Genomic DNA, 22,278 nt, shown 5'->3' with positions numbered 1-22,278 from the left:
ATTGTCAGCTGTTGAATGTGGATTCAAAGGATACCTTGAAAGATTTTAATTTGATAAATTGTTTAGTTCTATGATTTGAGCTGATCTCATAGAATTTCTAATTAGATTTATAGACACCCCCTAAATGCCTTTAGATTTTGGAGGAAGAAAGTACTGCTTGTCTCTGTAAGGGTCTTCTAGCTGGAGATCTCATTTTGAAGTTAAACAGGAGTGCAGGCTCTTTAAAGTCAGGTGTATCATCCTGCATCTCTTATGCCTCTCATAGAAGAGTGTGCTACATAACAGCCTGGGGAATAGCATGGCATTGTTACCATTCTTTTTAATGTTTCTTATGTGAATGTGTAACTGCTTTCTTTTTCAGAAACATTGGTTTGAAGTAAAATTCTTATTTCCTATCTTTGTTCTAGATTCTGAAACACGTGTGGGCTTAAGGCAAATGTATCCTGATCCTCCAAAAGACAACCAGACTCTAGAGATTCAACAGCAGGCTCTGTTGAGAGAGCAGCAGAAGAAACTCGACAGGATGAGAATGAGGAGAGAAGCAGAAGGTAAGGAATGAATGGACCAAGATAATTTCAGCAATTGTTTATTGCTTTTATATTTGATGAAGGTTTGTATAAAAAGAAATGGCAGCTCTGATTTTTACCTTGATGTTCCCTGTCAGCACTACAGTACAGAAGTGTAAAGCATGCCAGAACACTGAGATTCTGTCACATTCTAAAGCATGGAAGTATCGAATGACTTTAAAATCAGTGACTATTTCTAACTTCTTTCTCTGGAAGTAATTTAATTACTGCTTCACGCTTGCTTCAGAGCAGTGCAAGAGAAAATTAGGTTGCTTACTTTTTGTTAAAGAAAATCAGAGCTGTCAAAATCTTCAGCTGATCCATGATGGAGTTGTTAGCAGGTTAAGTCCCTTGTGGCACTTTTTTAGTTCCTACTGGAGGAGTTGATTTTGAAGCTGTATCAGTTCTAGTGCAGCCAATGTATCTTCTGCTTTTATCTCTTAGTACTAAATTTCTTTCATGTTTGTAGACATGGTTTGAGTGTTTCACAGATTTAGAAACCTGTGTCCTCGATGCTTTAGAAACCACTTGTAAGGTGTTTCTACTTGCTAGCAATTGTAGAATGGGTGGATGTTTTGGTGTTCAAGCAATACGGGCAGTATTGCTTATGAATAATATAATGTTGCGGTTATAAATCAGCATCTCTGTAACATCTTCAGGGTTGATTACAAGGTCTTAAATATCACATAATGTCAAAACTGGGCATGGAGGGTTGCGTTCAGCCTTTCCCTTTCTGGGATGCACTGAAGTGATGCAAAAGAAGTCAGTAGTTTCAGCAGAGAACTGTGTGTTTCTCGTTTTGGTTTTGTTCCCATTGGAGTATTAACAGGCAGGCTGAGAAGGTTCTGATTTAATGTTGTCTGGGGAGCAGCCTCCTCTGGCTAGAAAGCAAACTTGCCTTTTTTCATTTTAAGGCCAAGCAGTTGTATTAGATGTAAGCTAATGCTACGTGGATAATGCAGTCTTACGTGGGGGCAAACTGAGCAGCAGACATTTCCTGCTGGCACACAAGGAGCTGATTTCTAACATAACTTTCCACTGATGTTTACGGAGGGTCCTCAAGCAGCCTTTCCTCTCTCTCAATCCCCCTGTAGGAATGGACAGTGGTTTTTCTTTACCGTGCAGTAGCAGAAGTTTTGTCAGCACTTCGTGTCATAGTGTTAATAACTCTTTTCTTATGCCGTTGTTATTATTTTGTTCTTTCTCGATGTGGTTCTCCTAGATGAAGATGATTCTCCTTCTGGCTACAACCTACAAACCATGGGACTGGTAAGAACAAAATAGATTAAAAAGATATATTTATATTACCGAGCCTTTTTCAAGCACGAGAAATACTGAAGTTCCGTGGCTTGTAGAGCATTTGGAGGAAAAATTACACTCGAGACAGCGAGCTGCTTTAATGCTATTGCTCGTTAATAGAATGATTAACAGGTTCTTAAACTTGACATGGAAGTAGTTTATCTTTGTACACAGAGACGGTTTGATTCCTTAGCTTCCTTTTTTAATATTCATTTATACTTACTTTATATTCATACGATGTTAGGTTGCTGCTGGGAGTGTGAATTAGAGGAAGCAGCCGAGCCAGCAGCAGCAGCTCTGAATTCACACGGCTTGAGTGATGTGCACTGTCTCGAAGGAGAGGTTTATTTTCAGGTGTAAATAGAGCAAAACGAAGTGCTATCAGAATTGAGTTTTTTTTCACTAACCCAGCTGCAGAGCAGCAGGCTTCAGTGGTGCTTTGTGGGAGTGTGGGCCCGTACAAGGTGGAAGACTGCAAGGAGCAGCCATTAGCCTCAAGGATAACACTATAACTTCACACAGAAACGAAATGTTACTGAGCAAATGGAAAATGTAATTCACCTTAATGCATGTTGGAGTTGTAAACTAATACCTGAAATTCTTCTCCAGAGCAATGGTTTGCAGTAGAAAGTTTGTTTCCCCTTGTTCTGTTTCCCCTGATGGTTTCCATTACTTTGATTTTTGTAATGATTTTCTAGTTAAATTTCTGCAGCAAATGGCTGCAACTATGCAGTGAACTGTAAGCAATAATCTTAATGCTTATTATTATTAAGAAGATGTTTAGTGCTTTAATACCAAAGATTGCATGTGGTGGGATAAGTGAAACATGAGGAGTCCTCCGTCCTTTGAGCAGAGCTTTGGGCAATCCTTGGGTGCAGGCCTGCTGCTGGCTGTGTCCTCTGTTGTAAAGCTCAGGTGGTGGCTGGGATGCACCCCTTGATGGACGTGCCTGGCTTACACAGACTGCCACAACCACTGCCACGTGCAGCAAGTGGCATCACAACAGAGAAGTCCAAAAACTAATGCTTAAGGAGAACATGAACCAGTTAAAAAGATACACTTTTTTACAGCTATAAAGTAGAGAATCGTACAAAACACTGCATAGCTGCTGTTTCCTTTGCGGAGCTTCAGCAAATGTTAAATGTATGTTATTTATAATTAGGTAGTAGATCTTGGGGTGCCTGACTTTGAATACCTTCTGCTTCACCTTTGCAGTTCAGGAACGACTCCCAGGAATCCTTGAAAAATTCCCTGTTGGAATCTGATAGCGCTTTCCTTGGTGAGTTTCTTTAAGCACACGGGGGTGCACAGACATTCTGTTTAGCGCAGTGATGCTTTTCTAAGAAGGTTATTTTGCTGCTTTAAAAGTTGCCCTGGCTGTGTAGCAACTGTGATATTTGTAAAGGGCTGAAGTAAATCATAGAATCATAGAATTACTCAGGTTGGAAAAGACCTTGAAGATCATCAAGTCCAACTGCAGCCTAACCAGTAGCCTATCTCTTAAAAAACAACCACAAAACAATACCACAACAACAAACCTCTGCTAAATCATATCCCTGAGTACCACATCCAAACGGCTCTTAAACACATCCAGGGATGGCGATTCAACCACCTCCTTGGGGAGCCCATTCCAGTACCTAACCACCCTTTCTGTAAAGAAGTTCCTTCTAATATCCAACCTAAACTTGCCCTGGCGCAACTTGAGGCCATTTCCCCTCGTCCTGTCACAAGTCACTAGTGAGAAGAGACCTGCCCCACTCTCACTGTAAGAACCTTTCAGGTACTGGAAGACGGCAATAAGGTCTCCCCTCAGCCTCCTCTTCCTCAGACTAAACAGCCCCAGCTTCCTTAGCCTCTCCTCGTAGGGCTGATTCTCCAAGCCCTTAACGAGCCTCGTTGCCCTTCTCTGGACCTGCTCCAGTACCTCCATGTCCTTCTTGTGCTGAGGTGCCCAAAACTGGACACAGTACTCGAGGTGAGGCCTCACCAATGCTGAGTACAGGGGCAGGATGACTTCCCTAGTCCTGCTCACCACACCATTCTTGATACAAGCCAGGATGCCATCAGTACAAATGCGGATGTTTATGGAGCTGTGCTGCGGTGAACTTATGTGGATCGCACCTAAAATCAACAACTCTGCTAACAGCCTTATGCTGCTCTACGTCTTCTAGTGAGAAGGCATCACTCTGTGTAATGCTCTCTCTGGGATGTTACCTTGTTGGGGAGCTTTATTCATTTATTTTTATTTCAAAGGAAGCCCCAGAAATGAAACAAAACCGAAAAACAACCAGCACAGGTCCCTAAGTGTTAATTTTCCATCAGTAAGCATTACAGTGCCTTGAAATTCTCTTGATCATCTATGGGAAGTAATCGTACAAGGTTTTTATTCTCTGCTATGGGGAAGATGCAGTGGTTTTGAATGGAACTCAGTATTTTTTCCATATCCTGATTATAATAATGTCTGGCTTTGCTTAAAAACTCTTGTTTATTTTTTTTTTCCTTTGCAATATATTCAGCCTTTCTCTGTTACCATCTGGGTCCTGGTGAACCTGGCATTAGGAAGGGCACAGGGTATTGCTATCAGCCTTTTTCAGTGCCTTTGGTGCTCTCTATAGCCATATGTTCTTCAGATTAGGAAATCCACGGAGCTCAGTGCTCTTAGATGATGTGAGTGCATCAGTGTAGAATCTGGCCAAATAGCCTGCCCGTAATATCAGCCAGGTTGGGTGCCTGCAGAGAGGTGTAAGGAGGAGGGCAGCCATGGCTGTGTTGCAGCCTTGCAGGTGCTTTTCTGCCCCCAGTGACATGGAGCTGTGAGGCTACCTGAGCCAAATGCTGCACACTTACATTTAATAAGCCTCAGTAAGTTCAGGCTTTAGCAGGCTGGCCTCTATGAACTGTATCCCTTCTTTTGCAGGTGCTAATGGAGAAACGTTTTCTGCCTTAGAAGAAGTTGACCTGTCATCACAGCTTCTACCTACTGCAAGGGAGAGGAGACGAATGAGGAAGAAAGCACTGGAGCGCACTGTAAGTATGGCAACCAGATTGACTTAAATATGAAGATAGGCTGCAAATCTATCATTGTTGGACAGTGCTAGTGGTTCCTTAGAGGCTGGATGATATGGATACAGAGGGTGTACATGGATGGCTAGTTGCCCTTCTTAATAGTATGCTGCTGTTGTTTAACCTGGCAAGCAGCTGAGCACGATACGGCTGTTTGCTCACTCCCACCAGGTGGGTTAAGGAGAGAATTGGAAGAAGTACGAGAACTCCTGGGTTGAGATAAGGGCAGTTTAATAAGAAAGAAGAAAAAAAAAATGAAGAAAAGTACAAAAAAAAACCAACCCACAAACCCAAACCAACACAAGAAGTGACACACAACAACTGATCACTGCTGGCCAACTGATGCCCTCCTGTTCCTTGAGGAACGGCAGCCCTCTGGCCAGCTCCCCGTTTTATTGCTCAGCATGACATCATGTGCTGTACGATCTCTGTTTTGTTGCTCTGGGTCAGCTGTCCTGGTTCTCTCCACTCACAGCTCCCTGCCCAATCCCAGCTGGTGTGGGCAGTGTGAAAAGCAGAACAGTACTTGCTTCGGCACAAGCACTGCTCAGCTATAACTAAAAGCTCAGTGGGCTGTCAACATTTTCTTCCCAAATCCAAAACAGAGCCCCATTCTAGCTAAAATGAAGAAAATTAACTCTATTCTAGCCCAAACCAGTGCAATAACTACCCCTTATTCCACACCATCTAAGTCAGTCATGATCAGGTCTTACTCTTTTCAATACATCCTCACCACCACCCTTCCCATCCTTTGATACACACATAGAGATCTCATTGCTCTTTTGCTGTGGGTTATCTCTTTAAATGTCCATTAGTCTGTGACTTTGAGCTCCGTCTGTTGTAACGGTTGTTCAGGGCTGGAGAGATGGTGTGTGGTGTTGAATTGTTGCACGCTGAAGCCAGTCCGAGTTCCATCATCGTATCACTACACACCACCAGGAAGAGCTTGGCCTCCTTGAATGAAGAAGCTCAGAACTGGACACAAATTATTGGCTGTTCTCAACAAAATCAAATCACCTGGAGGTACACAGCAGACTTCCCCATCTTTATGCATTACCCCCCAGGTGCACCCATGTCCTTGAGTGAAAGCAGCTCCACGGATGGGTTTCGCTTTGCTTGGGGCAGGAATAACCAAGGCTGTGTTGCCCTATGCAGGGCATTACAGGGACTTTACTTCCTCATACATAGCATAAGAGTTTTGACTGGGCAGAGCAAGGGCAGATCCCTGAGTGTTGGCTAACCAGGTGACTTTCGTTAGATATGTGCCCAGTGTTCGAATGTCCCAGCACCCATTGCGCTCAATGTGGTTTGTAACAGTCCATTGTATCATTCCATTTTCCCAGAGGCTGGTGTGTAGCAGGGGATGTGATGATGTGATGTACTCAGTGCTGTGCTCTTTGGCCCAGGTGTTTATGAGGTTGGAATTGAGTCCCATTGTCTGACTCAGTTCTTTCTGGGGTGCCTTGTCACCACAAGACTTGCTTTTTAAGGCTCAGGTGGTGGTGTGGGACATGGGGTATGTTTCCTGCTATCCAGTGTTTGCTTCCAGCATTGTAATGGCACTTGCCATTATTGTGAGTGAGACAGAGATAGAATCCGCCTGCCAGGCCTCCCTGTAATTTATATTTCAGCCATTGCCCTCCATACAAAGAGGCTTTACTTGTTTGGCTTGCTTAATTACAGCTTGTTTCACATCCATGGATAACCCGTGCAACACTGTCCATGGTCAAGTCCTCCCCTTGATCCCTTATCCCATCTGTACGTTGCACCTCTTGCTTTATGGCCTGAGCTGTCATGGCCCATCGAGCTAGAAATAATTCACCTTTACGTTGCCAGTGCAGATCTACCTGAATCACTTCAGTCCTAGCAGCCCGATCCACCTGCTGGTTGTTCTGGTGTTCTTCAGTGATGTACTCTTACAACCACATTTTCTACCTGGGCAGCAATATCGTGCCGCACTGCAGTGACCCAGATGGGTTTGCCCTGCCATCTCAGCATGTGTCTCAGCTGACCCAGGGACAGGGATCAGGTGGTTTCTGACTCGTTAATGAGTTCTGTTGTATCCGCCTCCTGTTCTTACGACGGCTCTGCAGCAGTCTGCTTCTTCTGATGCTTCCTCCTGCTCCCTGTTGAGGAGAAGCTGCTTCTTCCCTTACTGAGTGAGCTGACTTCTGCTTCTATTGCTTATTCTTGGCTGGCGGGGGGACTGATACCCGTGAGGGCTCAGCCACAGCGTCTGTTGCAGGGGTTGGATATCCACAGTGTCTGTTGTGGGTCTGTTGCTGTCAGATCCAGAGACCATCTCTTCCTCCTGAAGGTGCTGAATGGGGTCAAATGAGGCTAGGTAGGCTGCAGTGCATGCAGCATGCTGCAGTGATTTGTGTCTCTTTGGAACTGCCAGGCGATGGTATAACTTTTGCAGTCATTTTATCACTGTTTCAGGGCTCTGCACTTGCTCGGGGTGAAGTTTCAATGCGTTGGAGCTGCCTGCCCGCGCCCTCACAGCTGTCCCACACTGGGGCAGAGCTCTGGGTGCTGGTGGTCTCAAATAGTTGTTTAACCTTAGGATGAAACCTGAAAAGCGCTCAGGAGACACAGCAATAACAACGTGCTGGTTTGAGTATCCCAAGGGTGTACACAGTTCTCAAGCATTCTGCTGACTGACCTGGAGAAGTGGGGTTGACTCAGAGAGGAAAAGGTAAAGCGTGTAATTGCTAATAGTTTCAAAGGGATGGTTTCCAAAGTACAGGGATGGCAGCAGCGCCGAGTGCAGCTGTAGGTTATGCACACAGCTGGTGCTTTTATCACATCGTGTGTGTTATGTAGTACAGCAGAGTGAGAAAACCCAAAGCGGCCTCTAACCAGCCCTCTGCACTGATAAACAGCAAGACGGGGAGCAAGTACAGCAAGAAAGGGATTACACCAAACAGCTTTGAGGGCAGCCAGAGCAGCCCTGAAAGCAGCCAGAGCAGCCCTGAAAGCAACCAAAGCAGCTCTGAGAGCAACCGGAGCAGCTCTGAGAGGAACCAGAACAACTCTGTGAGCCAACAAACGAACATTGTGGCCAGTAGCTGTTATAATAACGTAAGAATTACAAACAAATATATAAACAGATGTGTTCTCTCTAACACGCTGTGGTCAGATCTGTTGTTATCTCAGCCCTGCCGGCCCCGCAGTGAGCACCAGAAGGATTGCAGTGGTGTAATGCAGCAGCAGCTCAGCACCACACAGTTGTTGTCACACTCCTCCGGAGGAGCTGAGGGAGAGAATTGGTAAAGGTGAAGGTGTGAGAACTCGTGGGTCGAGGTAAGGACAGCTCAATAAGAAGGAGAATAAGCAAAAGGAAGAGAAGAAGGAATAGAAAGCGATGCACGACGCAATGGCTCACCAGCAGCCAGCTGGACCCAGACAGTCCCCGAGCAGCAGCAGCCCCTCCACCAACTCCTCCGGTTCTGCCGCTGCCTGTATTTTGCCATGTGAGATAGCACTCCGGGCCTTCTGGCCAGTCAGGTCAGCTGTCCTGCTTCTGTCCCCTCCCAGCAGCTGCTGCACCTCCAGCTCCTTGCTGGCAGGGCGGTGTGAGAAGCTGAAGAGTCCTTGACTTGGTGTAAGTGCTGCTCTGCAATAACTAAAACATCGGTGTGCTATCAACGTTATTTTCCTCCTGAATCTGAAACACGGCCCCACATCAACAGCTGTGAAGGAAATTAACTCTGTCCCAGGCAAAGCAGGGCGGTCACGTAACTGTAGGATTCGTGTGTGTTTGCGTTTTCTGCAGGGAGATGTCCCACCAGCCCAGACACCGCTGCTGCAGCCTGACAGCGTTTCTTTGCACTCCGACTTCAGCCTGGATGTTGATCAGATGAAAGGCAAAAACGAAGAACGAGTGCGCAGGCTGACCGAGCTCCAGCACAGACCTGCTCACTTAGGTATGCTCGTGTGTTCGGCTGTACTGCATCATCTCTAGGAAAGTACAGTAGCTAAAGGAACAAGAGTTTGTACACTGCCTGTAGCTGAGCAGAGAGCGGCTGGCTCCAATAGGAATTACTTACTGAGGTCACTAGCTGTTGCAGGAGGCTTCCAACAAGCTTCAACAGCGTGTTGTAGATTAGAAGAGTACAGTGGGACCAGGTGCTCTAAGCGCTTCCTCACCATGTGCTGGTACCTGTCCTGTCCGTACCACTGCGAGGCCAGGCTCTTTTCAGCAGTGTGTGCAGACAGGACAAGGGGAAACGGCCAGAAACTGGAGCATAGCAAGTTCTGCATGAATGAGTGCAAGAACTTCTTTATGGTGAGGGTCATGGAGCACTGGAACAGGCTGCACAGGGGGTTGTGGAGTCTCCTTCACTGGAGATAATCAAGACCTGCCTGGATGCCTACCTGTGTGACGTGGTGTAGGGAGCCTGCTTGGGCAGGGGGCTGGACTCCATGATCTCTGGAGGCATTCTTTCGCTCTTTGCCCTCATTTTCTGTCGCCTCTTCTTTGTAACCATTCGTACTTCCCGCTGCTGGAAGAGGTAAATAAGAACAGGGGCTGTGAACAGACTGTCTCACTGGGTGTGCATAGCTGTAATGCTGTCACTTGATGGCTTCATTCTTCTCCATGTGTGTGTGCTGGCACGTGTCATGTGCCTCGGTGCCAGGAGGCCTGGGGCAGTGTAAGCAGCCAGGAGGGCACGCTGGAGTCTGCCTACATCAGCCCTGTGTTGGTGTGGCACAGGAGAGGCTGTGGGCATGGAAAGCCTATGGGGATCTACCTGCAGTGGGTATGAACTGGGCTAACATCTGAAATGGGTCAAAACCACTCCTTTGTTACTTTTGCTTCCGTTTACTCCAGACAAATCAGCATGTTTAGCATAGGGATGATATGGTCTCTTCAGGAGGAAGTTTTTCACTCAGAGGGTGGTGACACACAGGAACAGGTTGCCCAAGGAGGTTGTGGATGCCCCATCCCTGGAGACATTCAAGGCCAGGCTGGATGTGGCTCTGGGCAGCCCGGTCTGGTGGGTGGTGACCCTGCACACAGCAGGGGGGTTGAAACTGGATGATCATTGTGGTCCTTTTCATCCCAGGCCGTTCTATGACTGTGATTCAGCGTGTTGCTCTTCTCCCCCAGGTGCGGACGTTGCCCTAGGAGAAGCAGATGACCTGCTGAAGCCCCCCCCATCCAAAGGCAGCCGGCCGCCCAGTTCTGCTGACTCCATCGCCACAGAGCCCTGGCTGCGCCCGGGAACGGCAGCGACGCTCCGCAGGTTCCTGACTGAGCAGCAGAGCTCAGCAAAGCTGCCCCCTGATGGTGCTCTGCCACTGGGCTGGCAGGGCCTCTCCACCGCACACGGCTGAGCACAGCCTGCGTGGAACCCACGTGTGCCTTGCAGCAAGGGAAGGGAACGTCCTGTTCGGCACTACTGCACTTTTAGGGTCTCTCCTAGGGATAGCTGTACTCAGTGTGAATAGCGTGGAGCTCTATGTCTCATTTCAAGTAGCAATAATGAAGAAATGGAAGCTGCAGTGCAGTGCGGACCCTCGTAGCAGGGCTCTGCTCTGCCATGTACTTTGGTGTTTCTTGCACTTTTTAATACAAGCTGGTTTCAGCCTCAGAGGCAGATCTGCTGGGAACGGGCTGTGTGTGAATTCGATATTCAATCAGAGTTAGGTTTTACCTTTGTTCAGAGCAAAACTCCAGGAGTGTTTGTTTGCAAACAGCGACACGGCAGGGAGGCGCAGTTTGAGCTTTAACCAAGAGTGAACAGCATGGAGGGGGCACTTCCCCTTCTCAGTGCTCAATGCGTGCTGTGGTGCCGGGGAGGTGAGTTGTTAGACAGGAGAACGTCTGTTAGCATTGTATCTATCTTACCTTCCTAACCTGGTTTGTGTTGGAGATGCAGATAGTGTGCTGTATATTTATGTTTCTGATTTCAGAGGTCACAATAAATTATTTTGGTACTAAAATCAGCAGCGGTGTTGCAGTTGCTGTCCCTTCCCTTCGCATGAAGGAAGCAGGGGCTGACCAGGCCCTCTTCAAAGCAGGAGAAACCCCTGGAGCCGTGGGCTGAGCAGCAGCTCTGCTCTCCTGCAGCATCCACAGCTTTCAGCACCCCCCCTCTGGAATCCACCATGCAATTATTCACAGCCCTCTTGGTCCTTCCCCAGCCCAGCTGTTCTTGTTATTATTTTTTCATTTAAAATCATGCCTGTCTTATCTGCCAAGTAAGGGCAGCTACCGGCCACAGCCCTCCAACTCTGCACCAGTGAAGCAGCGTTCCCAGCCCTCCCTGCAGCTGCGGGCAGCCTGCAGCAAGCACCGTGCTGAAAGCAGGGCTGGAGCACAGCGAGACCTGGAGCTCAGCGTAGGAGAAATGGCACAATGCAGGAGCTCTGCTGCCAGTGAACCAATGCTGAGCAGCTACTCAGCCTTCCCCACTCGAGCAATAAAGTGAGGAAGGGCACAAAAAGATCACAGTGAAAAATCACTACTAAGATAGGGAAGCAGAAAGGGTTTACCAGTCACCCCTGCATGAACGGCACTCATGGGCACTGAGTAGTGGATGGCACACAGGTGTGTAGACATGAACCAGGCTAACGGAGCAGTAGACAATGCTCTTTTTGCTACACCCCAGTTCACATCATGAGTGGATCAGGCCCTTTAATTCCCTTCAGTGGCTTCTCCGGAGCCCTGCTGCTGCCCGCTCTGTTCCTCTCCCTCAGTTCCAAGCAGTGGAGCCTTGGCAAAGGAAGGTATAAAACAAGTGCCGTGGCTTAGGCTGGTTTTGATTGCACTGATGAAAGAGTTCAAAAACTTTATTGACCTATAACCCGATTAGAGTATGCCAGATGAGAACCAAATATTGTACAGAAAGTTGTACAGAATTTTTTTTACATAGAAAACTTTACATATCTGTACCATATACATTTTGTCCATCTGAAAAAAATTTCTACATCCATTGTAATACAGAATGCTTTGACAATCTCGTCTTTTAACCATCAGAGCACAATTCACAGTATGAATACATCTCCAATAAACTGAACCATCCCCAAGCCATGCCCGATTTGTTACTCGAATATATTCCACGTTAAATTCTGTACATCAGAGTGAAATCTACATCAAACGAAAAAACAGGTGACAGCAGACACAACCTAGACTTGTTTGCGGTGATTCGAGTTCCAGTCCTTGAAGGATCGTCGTTTTGATGGCTCGTTATACTGAGAAGCCCTAAGACAAGTATATTACAGGTAGTTTATGTCAGTCGTGGTACTTCTAACCTCTGCTCTCCACCAAAGTCAGCAACACTAACTGCTGGGCTACAACGAAACCGGAGAAAGAAACCACAGCCCCCCTCGCAACGGCCCCAAACCTGTAGTGCATTTGGTGAACAACTGAGTGCGCTGGGTTTCCAACAACTCAAAACCACAGAAAGAAAACGATTCAGGAAGAACTGTATAGTGTTAAAGAGTTTATATTACAGACCTGCATCTCTGTACATTTTCACAGAAGGATGATTACCGACGTCTCAGTCAGCCTGAGTGTGCAAAAAAATCTTAGAATAATATCAGCCGTGGTCACTAAAGAACCTTTCCCATGAGCGATAATCTCCTTTTCACTATAAACATCTGATCCTTCCAAATACAGCTCTCCTGAGTTGTACTTCTCGCAGAAGCTCAAGCCTTTACAATACGGAGTTCTTTGGCTACGTTCTCCTTTCACACCCGCCACAAACATCTGTTGCTCTACTGCTGCCTGGGACGGGAAAGGATGGCGCAGCCCACGCTGACGGGAGGGACTGTGCTAAACTGGCTCTGTGCTCAGCACCAGCCAGGGCAGAGAAACCCACAGACAACCCATCAGGAAATAAAGGGACTGGAGTGTTGCAAGCCTTAATTACAGGTGTAAGCATCTGTACCATTCATCCTTAGATACACGCTGCCGTACAAAGAAACCATTTCTATGGATGCCCAGACAGAACGGCTCCGCTCCCTGGTCCTTTTATTTAGCTGAGGAGGTTACACTTTGAAGGGAGCAATCCCCAGTCACTACATGCTACTGCTTGCCTATTGCAGACTCGTGCTCTGCTGGTTGGGATATCTGAAAAACCACGCCGATCCGCAGGAAGAACCTTCGCAGAACAGCTCGGAGTTCAGGGATAAGGTCGAACTGCATGATTTCACACAAGAGAGGGTAGTAGAAAGAGGCGTGAGCCTTGAACTGAGGAGAAAACAAACAAACAGAGCAGGTTATTCCATAAGGCATCGGCAACCTCAGAGAACCTGCAAGTGAAGGATTTCAAATGCTCTCCTAAGTCAAGGTGAGAAATCCACACAGTGACAAGCTGAAGCATCACCGTAACAGAAGCCTGCAGTGCTGGGGTAAGGCTAAGGCAGCTGTCAAGCCTTCTGACAGATCCTCACTGGCTGCACGCAGATCTCTAACTCTTACACCTCAATAGGAGGAATTTTGCCCTTATCCGTTAGGTCCGAGGTAGTGGCTGGCCTCCCTCACTTAACATTGCAGCCAAGTTCTACTAGAAATGGAGGGAGATCTAAATACAGATTTATTTAATCCAGAACTGCTTTGGAAAAGGTCAAGGCGATTCATGTGCAACGTGGAAACCAAAACCAGGAGTTATTTCCAGGCAGTACCAGCCACTAACCCTTCACCTCAGCAAGAGAGGCATAAAAGCAACCTAAAACACATTTCTAAACGATTTTAGCATCTTTAAAACATCCTCAGACAGTTCAGCAGTCACTGTACTCCCATTCTGCACTGCAGTCATTGGTTAAGCACACTGAGTGCAGCTGCAACACAGATTTCCACCACACACAACCCTACAGAGCAGCAGGAACCTCTGAAGTGAAGTGCGTGGCTGCGTGCAAAGAGCTGCTGGTCTGCAATGATATTTAATGCAGCATTTCAAGCAGTTCCCATTACTTACCCTTTCATCACTTATCTTCAGGACTTTAGTCAAAAATAAGAGCAGCAGATTAGTCCAGGCCTCCCGATGGCTTTCGGATGTGAGAGTGAGAAAGTAACTCAGAGCCTCGCTGCAGACACTGGAAAGAAAAGACAAACCAGTAACTCACATCGTATTTTGAGCTCCTCTGCAAGACGGCCTTTGGCTTTGTAATCAGCTACACCAGCACAGAGACCCAGCAAAGAACCCCACCACTATGGGAAACCTCAGTATTGAACAGGATTATGAACTGTAATAGCAGTGTTTGCGCATCCTACATAAATGGTACCAAGTGCTCTCTGAGGGGTGTTGGAATGCAAGACTAAATGACACAACGGAGACAATCTCGTGCTGATGCAAGAACAGAGCTCTTCATATTTGGTCCTTGGTCTATCAAACCTTAAAATACTTCCATTCTTTCTCCAGCACGGTTTGAAGCCCTCTGTTGTTCCAACTCTGGCTTGAAGGACTTTGTAAAGTAAGAACGTTCAGGTGAATCTGAGTGGATTGTAATTAATATTCAACAATGAAAAAACAACGTGCAAATAAAGAAACAAACCCAAACCAAACACTCCTTAACAGAGATAACAGCAACAGGTTCTGCTACATGGCCCTTACTTTAGCAGCCTTTGCTGGACTTCTTCCCACGCGCTGGTTCGGCTCTCATCCATGTACATGCGGAACAGAATACGTAACCCACAGGCAAGGCTGCTCGTCTCCTGTTTCAGAAGATTGGGCTTGGATTTGCCTTTAAAACCTAAAGAAATTCAAAGAATTCATTTAGGGTTTTGTGTGTTCCACTTTCATGCCTCTCCTGAGTGTGCCCTGCATAACGGAGAGTTAACATTCATTAACATATAACATATAATACATACGAACAGCAATAATACATATATATATTTATAAGTGCTTATTTTATAATGCATATTATGTATTTATAGATTAATAATGCTAATTTCAGTGTAAGGAATAGACTGAGCTGCTCCGGTATAGAGATTCTATTTTCAACCTGTTCTGGGAAACACCACGTATTTCAAGAAGAGACTTGTTAGCCCCACAACCCTCCTAATGCTGTTTTGTACCTGCAGTTTCCAGCTGCAGGACTCGCACCTACAGCCAGCATTTAACTTGGCCCTTGTGCACACCCAAACGCAGCCCATTACATCTTCGGAAATTCAAAAGGCATTTGCACCCTTATAGCTGGGGCCTGCACCACTTTGGGGTGTCTAAGGTTATAGAATTACAGCACCACTGTATTTTTAGCCCTTTTTTCCCCCATCAATTCAAAGCCCAGCAGCACGTTCTTGAAGAATCTCTCTCCATAGAGACTGACTGACTCACCCGCTTTCCAGAGAGCGGTTCTTTGTTCGTTGTTGGAATTGAACGCCTTAGCAAACCTGTGAGATTCTAGCAGGCAATCCAGGAGCTTGAAAAGCTGCTGTGATGTCAGGAAACGATACATCCCTTGATCCTGTGTATCCACGTGGACATCAAAATCTACCGCATCTCTCTTTTTGGGGAAACAAAGAGGAACATTTCAGGTCAGAATCGACAGCTGCCTTCATTAAGCTCCCGTGACACTGCAATCCTACCGTGTTCTCATCTCTGCCTGTACTTATAATTAAAACTGTAAGACAAATCACGCCTGTACCCCAGGTTGGAGAGATCTCTGAACAATAAACATTCTCATCTCCACCGCGTATCACAGAAGCACAGCAAACCCAATTGTATACAAGCTGTACAAGATCCCAACAGCCTGCTGCACGTTCTCCAGCACTTCTGAAAGCTGTAAATTCCATGTTCCAGGAGCTCATGAAACTTCATCCTCTTGAGAAGAAGCTGCTGAAGAGGGAACGCACCTGAACATTTCACTTACTTGTGCTGCCGCTAAATTCTCTGCATCCTCTTTTTTGCTGGTCGCAGGGAAGAACACGATGTTGTCGATAGTCTGAATGAGTTCCAGTTGTACAACACACTTGATCAGAAGGGCAGCAAATAACTTCTGCTCTGGAAATTCTTTCAGAAAAGAAATTGGTGCTTAGCTTACAACACTACGGTATTATCTTACTTCTTTAAAGCTCTTCTTCCCTTTGTTCCTACAACAGCTCAACTTCAAGCACGTAAACCAACTCTGGAATCCGCCCATCTAATTCACTGTCCTAAAAGCAGGGCTGATGACCACTTTAACCAGGAAGGCTTATTTTCTAACTCTTCCTAAGTCAACCGCCATGTGCTGGACAAACAGCCGGCATCAAATCACCCCAATTAGCAGCCTTGTTTTAGCAGCAGTGCAATGGCACACAGCAGCAGCAGCTGGGAGATCGCCCACAGGCAGAGAAGGCAAAAGGTAACGCTGGTATCACAGATGCTTGCCTTGTACTTGGGGCACTCATACCACAAGACAAGAGCATTTTAGGCAACACTGCAAAACTTCACCTAAGTATCTTGAAGGTTTGATATACGCTCTTCAGATCTGTCCTATGGCGTGGAGACAAAAATATAATCCAGGCCATTTTTTTCCATGTGATGTTTCTTAAACTACAGTCGGAGCTACAACTAAAGACATCACCTTCTAGGCATGACCCAGCTGATACAGGATACCAAACCACTCAAAAACACGCACTTGCTGTTGATCTGGCTTTGCTCACTTCTTCACTTCCCGTAGGCATTGCACTGGGTTGATGTGGGCGTCCATCTGAAGATCTTGGTTGAATAGTATCATGAATATCAACAGACTTCTGGGAGATTGTATCCTATAAAGAAGCCCCAGATATTATTATTACCAGAGAACTTCTGTGAGCTAATCATCAATGGCAGTGTGCTTCTTACACAGCAAGTCAATGAGCAGTATTTTGGATATTTCTTTTTGTATGTCAGCCAAAGGTTACTATCACAGAATCACAGAACGCCTTGCATTGGAAGGAACCCCAACGATCACCAAGTTCCAATCCCCCCGCCACAGACAGGGCCACCAATCTCCACATTTAATACTAGACCAGGCTGCCTGGGGCCCCATCCAGCCTGGCCTTAAATACCTGCATGGATGGGGCATCCACAGCCTCTCTGGGCAGCCTGTTCCAGCACCTCACCACTCTCTCTGTAAAGAACTTCCCTTCGATATCCAACCTAAATCTCCCCCTCCTCAACTTAAAATCGTTTCCCCTCGTCCTGCCATTACCTACCCTTGTAAAGAGTTGCCTCCCCTTCTGTCTGTTAGCTCCTTTTAGGAGCTAAGCCTACACCCTTAGGAAGGCTGCAGTGAGGTCACCCCGCACCCTCCTCTTCTCCAGACTGAACAAGCCCAGCTCCCTCAGCCTGTCTTTGCAGGGGAGGTGCTCCAGCCCTCTGATGGTCTTTGTGGTCCTCCTCTGGACCTGACACATTTGTACTGAACTCTTGCAAGCCTCTGAAGTATTTATTTAGCAGCTTACCAGTTTTTCTTTTGCATCAGAGGGCGACGCAGGGCCAAAACTCCCACTGGCCGGCTTCCAAGTCAGCAGCCTTGAAAAGGCAAAACCAGTTAACAAACACATAACTGAGTAAGCATAAAATAACACTCAGAACCAATACTCTAGCAGGCAAACCGCTCTACTAAGGTGCTTGGTTTGTTTACAAAGTTAAGTTCAAGGAAGCAAAACGTAAGCAGTGGACATTGACAACTTTGTAAGTTAATAAACTCATTTCCCTTTTAAGGAGTACAATATATACATTTTGTTCTTTTAAGGAGTAAAATTTATATATTTTGTTCTGTCATATGTATTGAAAAATTTCAGTGTTGTCTCTTTTCTTTAACTTCTGTATTTCTGCTGATTGCCTCTGATGGACAACGAGATTCTGTTCTAGGCAGACTATCAGTACTTCAGTGTCCATTAGCCAGCCTTGTTCTCTCTCACTGCTTTAAGCTTTCCTCAGAACATGGACTGAATTTACCCACCCCAGGCCAGGTCAACATGCAGTGGAGACCCTCTGCCATTCTCTGTCTGGGCTATGTTCCATCATTATGGTTCTGTTTACACTTAAAAGTAGATATTTCCACTTAAAATTCAACACGTCCACTTCAGTTAATTGCTGTTAGGAGGCAACAAGACACTGACAGTATTTCTGATCTCTCTCCTGCTATTTTCCTATAGCGTGCTGCTGCCTCAAGACTCTGTGCCTTAAGCACAGTGCCTTAAAAGTTTTATCAACTATAGTTTATGGAGGCTGGCTGTGCCTGACAAGAATTGAAGGAGATCAGGTTAAATAACTTAAGTGGCAAATCATTGTTTGGTCTACCACATGCACTGCTAGAAAGTAAATTAAAGCTATTGGCCATTGTTAGTATCTCTAACTATTTAGGAGGCATTTATGGAGTAAGGCCTCCATCTGCATCAAGCAACCCTTGATGAACATTTCTGTCTGCATTTAAGTGCGATCTTTCCAAAAGTGTTAAGGATCTGAACTTGACACATCACTGATCTCCATACAACTGAAATAAGACTAATCACAGGAAAAGTTAAGAACTAGAAGCATGTAGTGAGGCAACGAAGTAGAGGAAATAACTGAACTGGTTCTTGAAAGCTACCAGGACACAAGCAGCAGATTATTCTGGATCACAGGTTAAAGTCTTGACAGCTAAAAGTAAATTAGACTAAGCTTAAAATTCCATCTGCTAAGGGAGGCATTAGAATGAGTCTGCACAGCCAGGTCATCGCAAGTTGTGCAGGAACCAATTCACCAGAACAAGAGGGCATTCACTCTGGCTTTCTTACTGCCAGCAAGCCAAGATTTGGCTCAGAAAGAAATAGAAAATAAAATGGCACAAAGTTTCCACTGAAAGCATGAATAATTATCTGTGTATCATTATCACCTTTTTTTTTTTTTCTTTCCTTTGCATGAAAAATTCAGCTTTATCAAGGCTTCAGCAAAGGACATTAAGGACAAGAAGGTGTTTTTAAGTAGCTTTGTGTCACCCAGTGAGTGCTCAGAAAGAAGAAAGCCACAGGAAAGAAGACTGATTACATCTGCTCAAGGGAACACTTGTGTATAAAATCCAAGTGTGATTTACTTAGCCCCACAGAAATGAGGAAGCTCCCAGCAATAAAAGAAGGGACAACAGAACGGAAGTTTTAGAAATATTTTGAGAAATGTGAAATAAAAAATGGAAATCTGTGGAAGGAAATGATGTCTGTTTCTCCACCATCTCGCTATAGGCAACACAAGCACTTTGAATGCATCTGAAGATTAGGATAGCCCATATATTGCTCTGAGGCAGTTTCTACTATTCAACTGTAATAGCACCCAGAAGCATATGCTTTGATCTTATGTGGAAACAGAAGGTAATGTTCTGCTAGAAAATGTCCTGCCTTCCAATTACGGGACATAGCAAGCAATTTAATTGGATTTTTGTTTCCAGAGATATGGTTTCAATTTTTAATATTAGCAGTTCCCAAAATGCACACAGATTGCTGGCCCCCCCAACTTACAGCTTTATGTTAATAATAATTCACACCCACTCATGTAGGCAAGTAGGTGAAGTAGTTACATACGGATTAACAGGTTTCTTCAGGTCAGAACTACGAATTACCCAGAAGCAAATGCTAAGAACTAGCTCACAGACATAGAACAAACAATAATGTAGCAACCCAACATGATCAGGCTTGGAAATAAGCAGTGCTTCATAGAATCACAGAACCACTCATGTTGGAAAAGAACTTAAAGATCATCAAGTCCAACCACAACGTAACCATACTAACCTAAGAAACAACCCTGCACTAAAATCACGTCCCCGAGCACCACATCCAAACAGTTTTTAAACACATCCAGGGATGGCGACTCAAACAACTTCCTGGAGAGCCTATTCCAGTGCTTAACAACCTTTCAGTGAAAAAGTGTTTCCTATATCCAACCTAATCATACCCTGGCTCAACTTGAGGCCATTTCCCTTTATCCTGTCACCAGTGAGAAGAGGCCAACCCTGCTCTTGCTGAAAGCACCTTCCAGGTATTGAAGAGAGCAATAACGTCTCCCCTCAGCCTCCTTTTCCCCAGACTAAACAGCCCCAGTTCCTTCAGTCTCTCCTCATAGGGCCTATGAGGTAGCCCTAAGAGGAGCCCTTCACAAGCCTTGCTGTCCTTGTTTGAACTTGCTCCAGCACTTCCATGTCCTTTCTGTACTGAGGTGCCCAAAAATGAACACAGTACTCAAGGTGAGACCTCATCAGTGCTGGGAATACAGTACTTGAGGTGAGGCCTCATCAGTGCTGAGTACAGGGGCAGAATTACCTCCTCCCTTGTCCTGCTCACCACACCATTCCTGATACAAGCCAGGATGCCACTTCAGCTCAGTGGTGGAGCAAAAACTAAGAAAGAAAATCAAGCCTCAGTTAATGCTGGAAGCGTTTTCTTGTTACTCTGCTCTATGATGTGTATGTATAAGGTATTAACTTAGAATACTAAAGCTTCACTCTCAGAAAGCTCACACAGAACATCACCACAAAGGGAAGGAGCATTACAAAGTATACACAATAATTTTCTTAAGAAAATTTGGGTTCAAAAAAAACTAACCACCCAAAAAAACACGATGGATGCTACCCATCAACCGCACAGAGTTAAATCTGTAAGGTAACTGCAGCACTGTATCTAGTGTTTTCTGAAGAAAAATAGACCGGGGAAAAAAATAGACATAGGCAGGTAATTTGCAACACAATAAAAGTAAATCCAGCACCTAACAGCTGTCAGATATCTAACAGTGTGAAACCAGTAACTGCCATCCAGCTAAACTACGTTACGAAGTGAAGTATCAACAGTCCCCTTACGCATGAGGAATTGTAGTTTTGAAGATGTCCAGCATACAAGTGCAAGTTTTATCCCAGATTTCTAGGGTAAACTTTTCTCCATTTAGGATGACAACATTCTCCAAACAGTTTGTACCAGACCGTGCCAGTTGTTCATTGTCTGGAAAAGGAAAATAGGGCATTTGTTTATTTGCTTTCAACACAGTAAGATGTCAGCATTGGTTTACATAACTTGGTACAGTCCTACCTTGCTGCACACACCAGTAGAGCTGTGCAAATATATCATCCAGGAGAACATCACTGAGTACTTCCAGATACTGTGTGAATACATCACATATTGCATAAAGTGCATGGTTGCAAGTAGTCGTCATCCATTCAGCTTTCTAAGAAGGTTAAAAGGAAAAAAAAAAAGTAACAACTTGGTTTAAGATGAAGCTTTTAGGATACATTTTCTTGCAGGTATATAAACACATATTCAATCTGGATTGCTTTACATTGACACGTCATTTCTTTCTACCTCAGACTCCCTGAGCTTGCAGCCCTCAACTTTTGCTTTGCTAATTACCAGGTTTCAAACAAACTATGGAAACAGACAGCTATCCTTCAAGACCAGGCTGTAAGACTACCAAGTGTTTGTCCTTGCGGAGATGAAAAGCAAACTCAGCATGCACCCTAGCTCAATAGTTTAACACCAAGCTAAGCTTTTTGTGTCTCCAAATATTTTCTAGATAACAAGAATTTAGAAAGCGAGAGCTGTGCTTCTATAGTCAGATGAAGCTTCCTGGACAGGTGACATTGCTAAGACAAGTAATTTAAACATCATTTACCAATTTCTGTTTCGCTCATCTGGATAGTATATGCTTGCAGGGTCAAATGGGTCCATCAAAAGCACTGCTGTCTTGCATCGTCTACTCATCAGAAAGTTTTGAACAAGCAGAACTGATTTCTCCTAATTGTGACTTCGCTCCTGATTACAAGCTTGTTGCAACAGATCTGACATCACGTGCTCTTAAAAATTGTAAATATACTGCATTTTATACTATCCTGCCACTGTCTGTAGCGTAAACTACTACTCCTTTTACACGTGTGGCTTAAAAATATGGGAAGAGTGACAATAAATCCAACAGAATTCTAATTGAGTAAGGAATGCAGAAACACAGGTCAACAGCACAGTTTTTAAGGCATGTCTCACGTGACTTATTACTGAACATGTTTTCAGTGTAAATTCTTTTTTCACCTCAGTCTGCTGTTCTGGCAGTTTCATGTTGTCAAATATCCTGAAGACAATACGAAATAAATCCTGCCACCAGTGTTTTTCGTACGTATGGCCATATGTCTTCATTATCTCAAACATTACTGTTAAGCCCCTGAAATGAAGAGAGAATAATATTAAGAGCTGTAAAAAGACAGGCAATAGACCAGGTACATCTGGTCAGCAACAGCACACACAAATAATATGAAGTGCATTGTATGTTGACTTGGTAAATGCATACATCAGTCACATCAATGCACTGCAATTAACTTTAAAAGCAGTCTGAAACATACTTTACAGTCACAGGGAATAGTGAGACAGTAGTAGTCATTTTGAATAGGATTACAACTATACAAAAGACCACAAAACTAAAGG

The 22,278-nt window shown here is 45.1% G+C and overlaps 2 protein-coding genes across 4 annotated transcripts in view; one reads left to right on the top strand and one right to left on the bottom strand.

Moving 5' to 3' along the window:
- CSPP1 (centrosome and spindle pole associated protein 1) overlaps positions 1-11,702 on the top strand; it is a 46,034-nt gene extending 34,332 nt beyond the window's left edge. For all 3 annotated transcript variants that reach the window (XM_072328436.1, XM_072328437.1, XM_072328435.1), the window contains 6 exons: positions 408-548; positions 1,789-1,835; positions 3,081-3,144; positions 4,783-4,892; positions 8,707-8,857; positions 10,045-11,702. In XM_072328436.1, coding sequence (XP_072184537.1) covers positions 408-548; positions 1,789-1,835; positions 3,081-3,144; positions 4,783-4,892; positions 8,707-8,857; positions 10,045-10,271 — 740 coding nt within the window. In that variant the 3' untranslated portion in view covers positions 10,272-11,702. The remainder of the gene's footprint in view (positions 1-407; positions 549-1,788; positions 1,836-3,080; positions 3,145-4,782; positions 4,893-8,706; positions 8,858-10,044) is intronic.
- Positions 11,703-11,945: 243 nt separating this feature from the next.
- The window catches only part of ARFGEF1 (ARF guanine nucleotide exchange factor 1), a 76,758-nt gene continuing 66,425 nt past the window's right edge, over positions 11,946-22,278 (bottom strand). Inside the window, exons 30-39 of the mRNA XM_072328434.1 lie at positions 21,889-22,018; positions 20,899-21,034; positions 20,673-20,811; positions 17,308-17,377; positions 16,500-16,629; positions 15,753-15,892; positions 15,218-15,386; positions 14,495-14,633; positions 13,859-13,976; positions 11,946-13,131 (exon numbers count right to left, since the gene is read on the bottom strand). Coding sequence (XP_072184535.1) covers positions 12,967-13,131; positions 13,859-13,976; positions 14,495-14,633; positions 15,218-15,386; positions 15,753-15,892; positions 16,500-16,629; positions 17,308-17,377; positions 20,673-20,811; positions 20,899-21,034; positions 21,889-22,018 — 1,336 coding nt within the window. The 3' untranslated portion in view covers positions 11,946-12,966. The remainder of the gene's footprint in view (positions 13,132-13,858; positions 13,977-14,494; positions 14,634-15,217; positions 15,387-15,752; positions 15,893-16,499; positions 16,630-17,307; positions 17,378-20,672; positions 20,812-20,898; positions 21,035-21,888; positions 22,019-22,278) is intronic.

The sequence above is a fragment of the Excalfactoria chinensis genome, chromosome 2, assembly GCF_039878825.1.
Source record: "Excalfactoria chinensis isolate bCotChi1 chromosome 2, bCotChi1.hap2, whole genome shotgun sequence".
In the NCBI taxonomy this organism is placed as follows: Eukaryota; Metazoa; Chordata; class Aves; order Galliformes; family Phasianidae; genus Excalfactoria; species Excalfactoria chinensis.
This window is presented reverse-complemented; position numbering and strand designations above follow the sequence as displayed.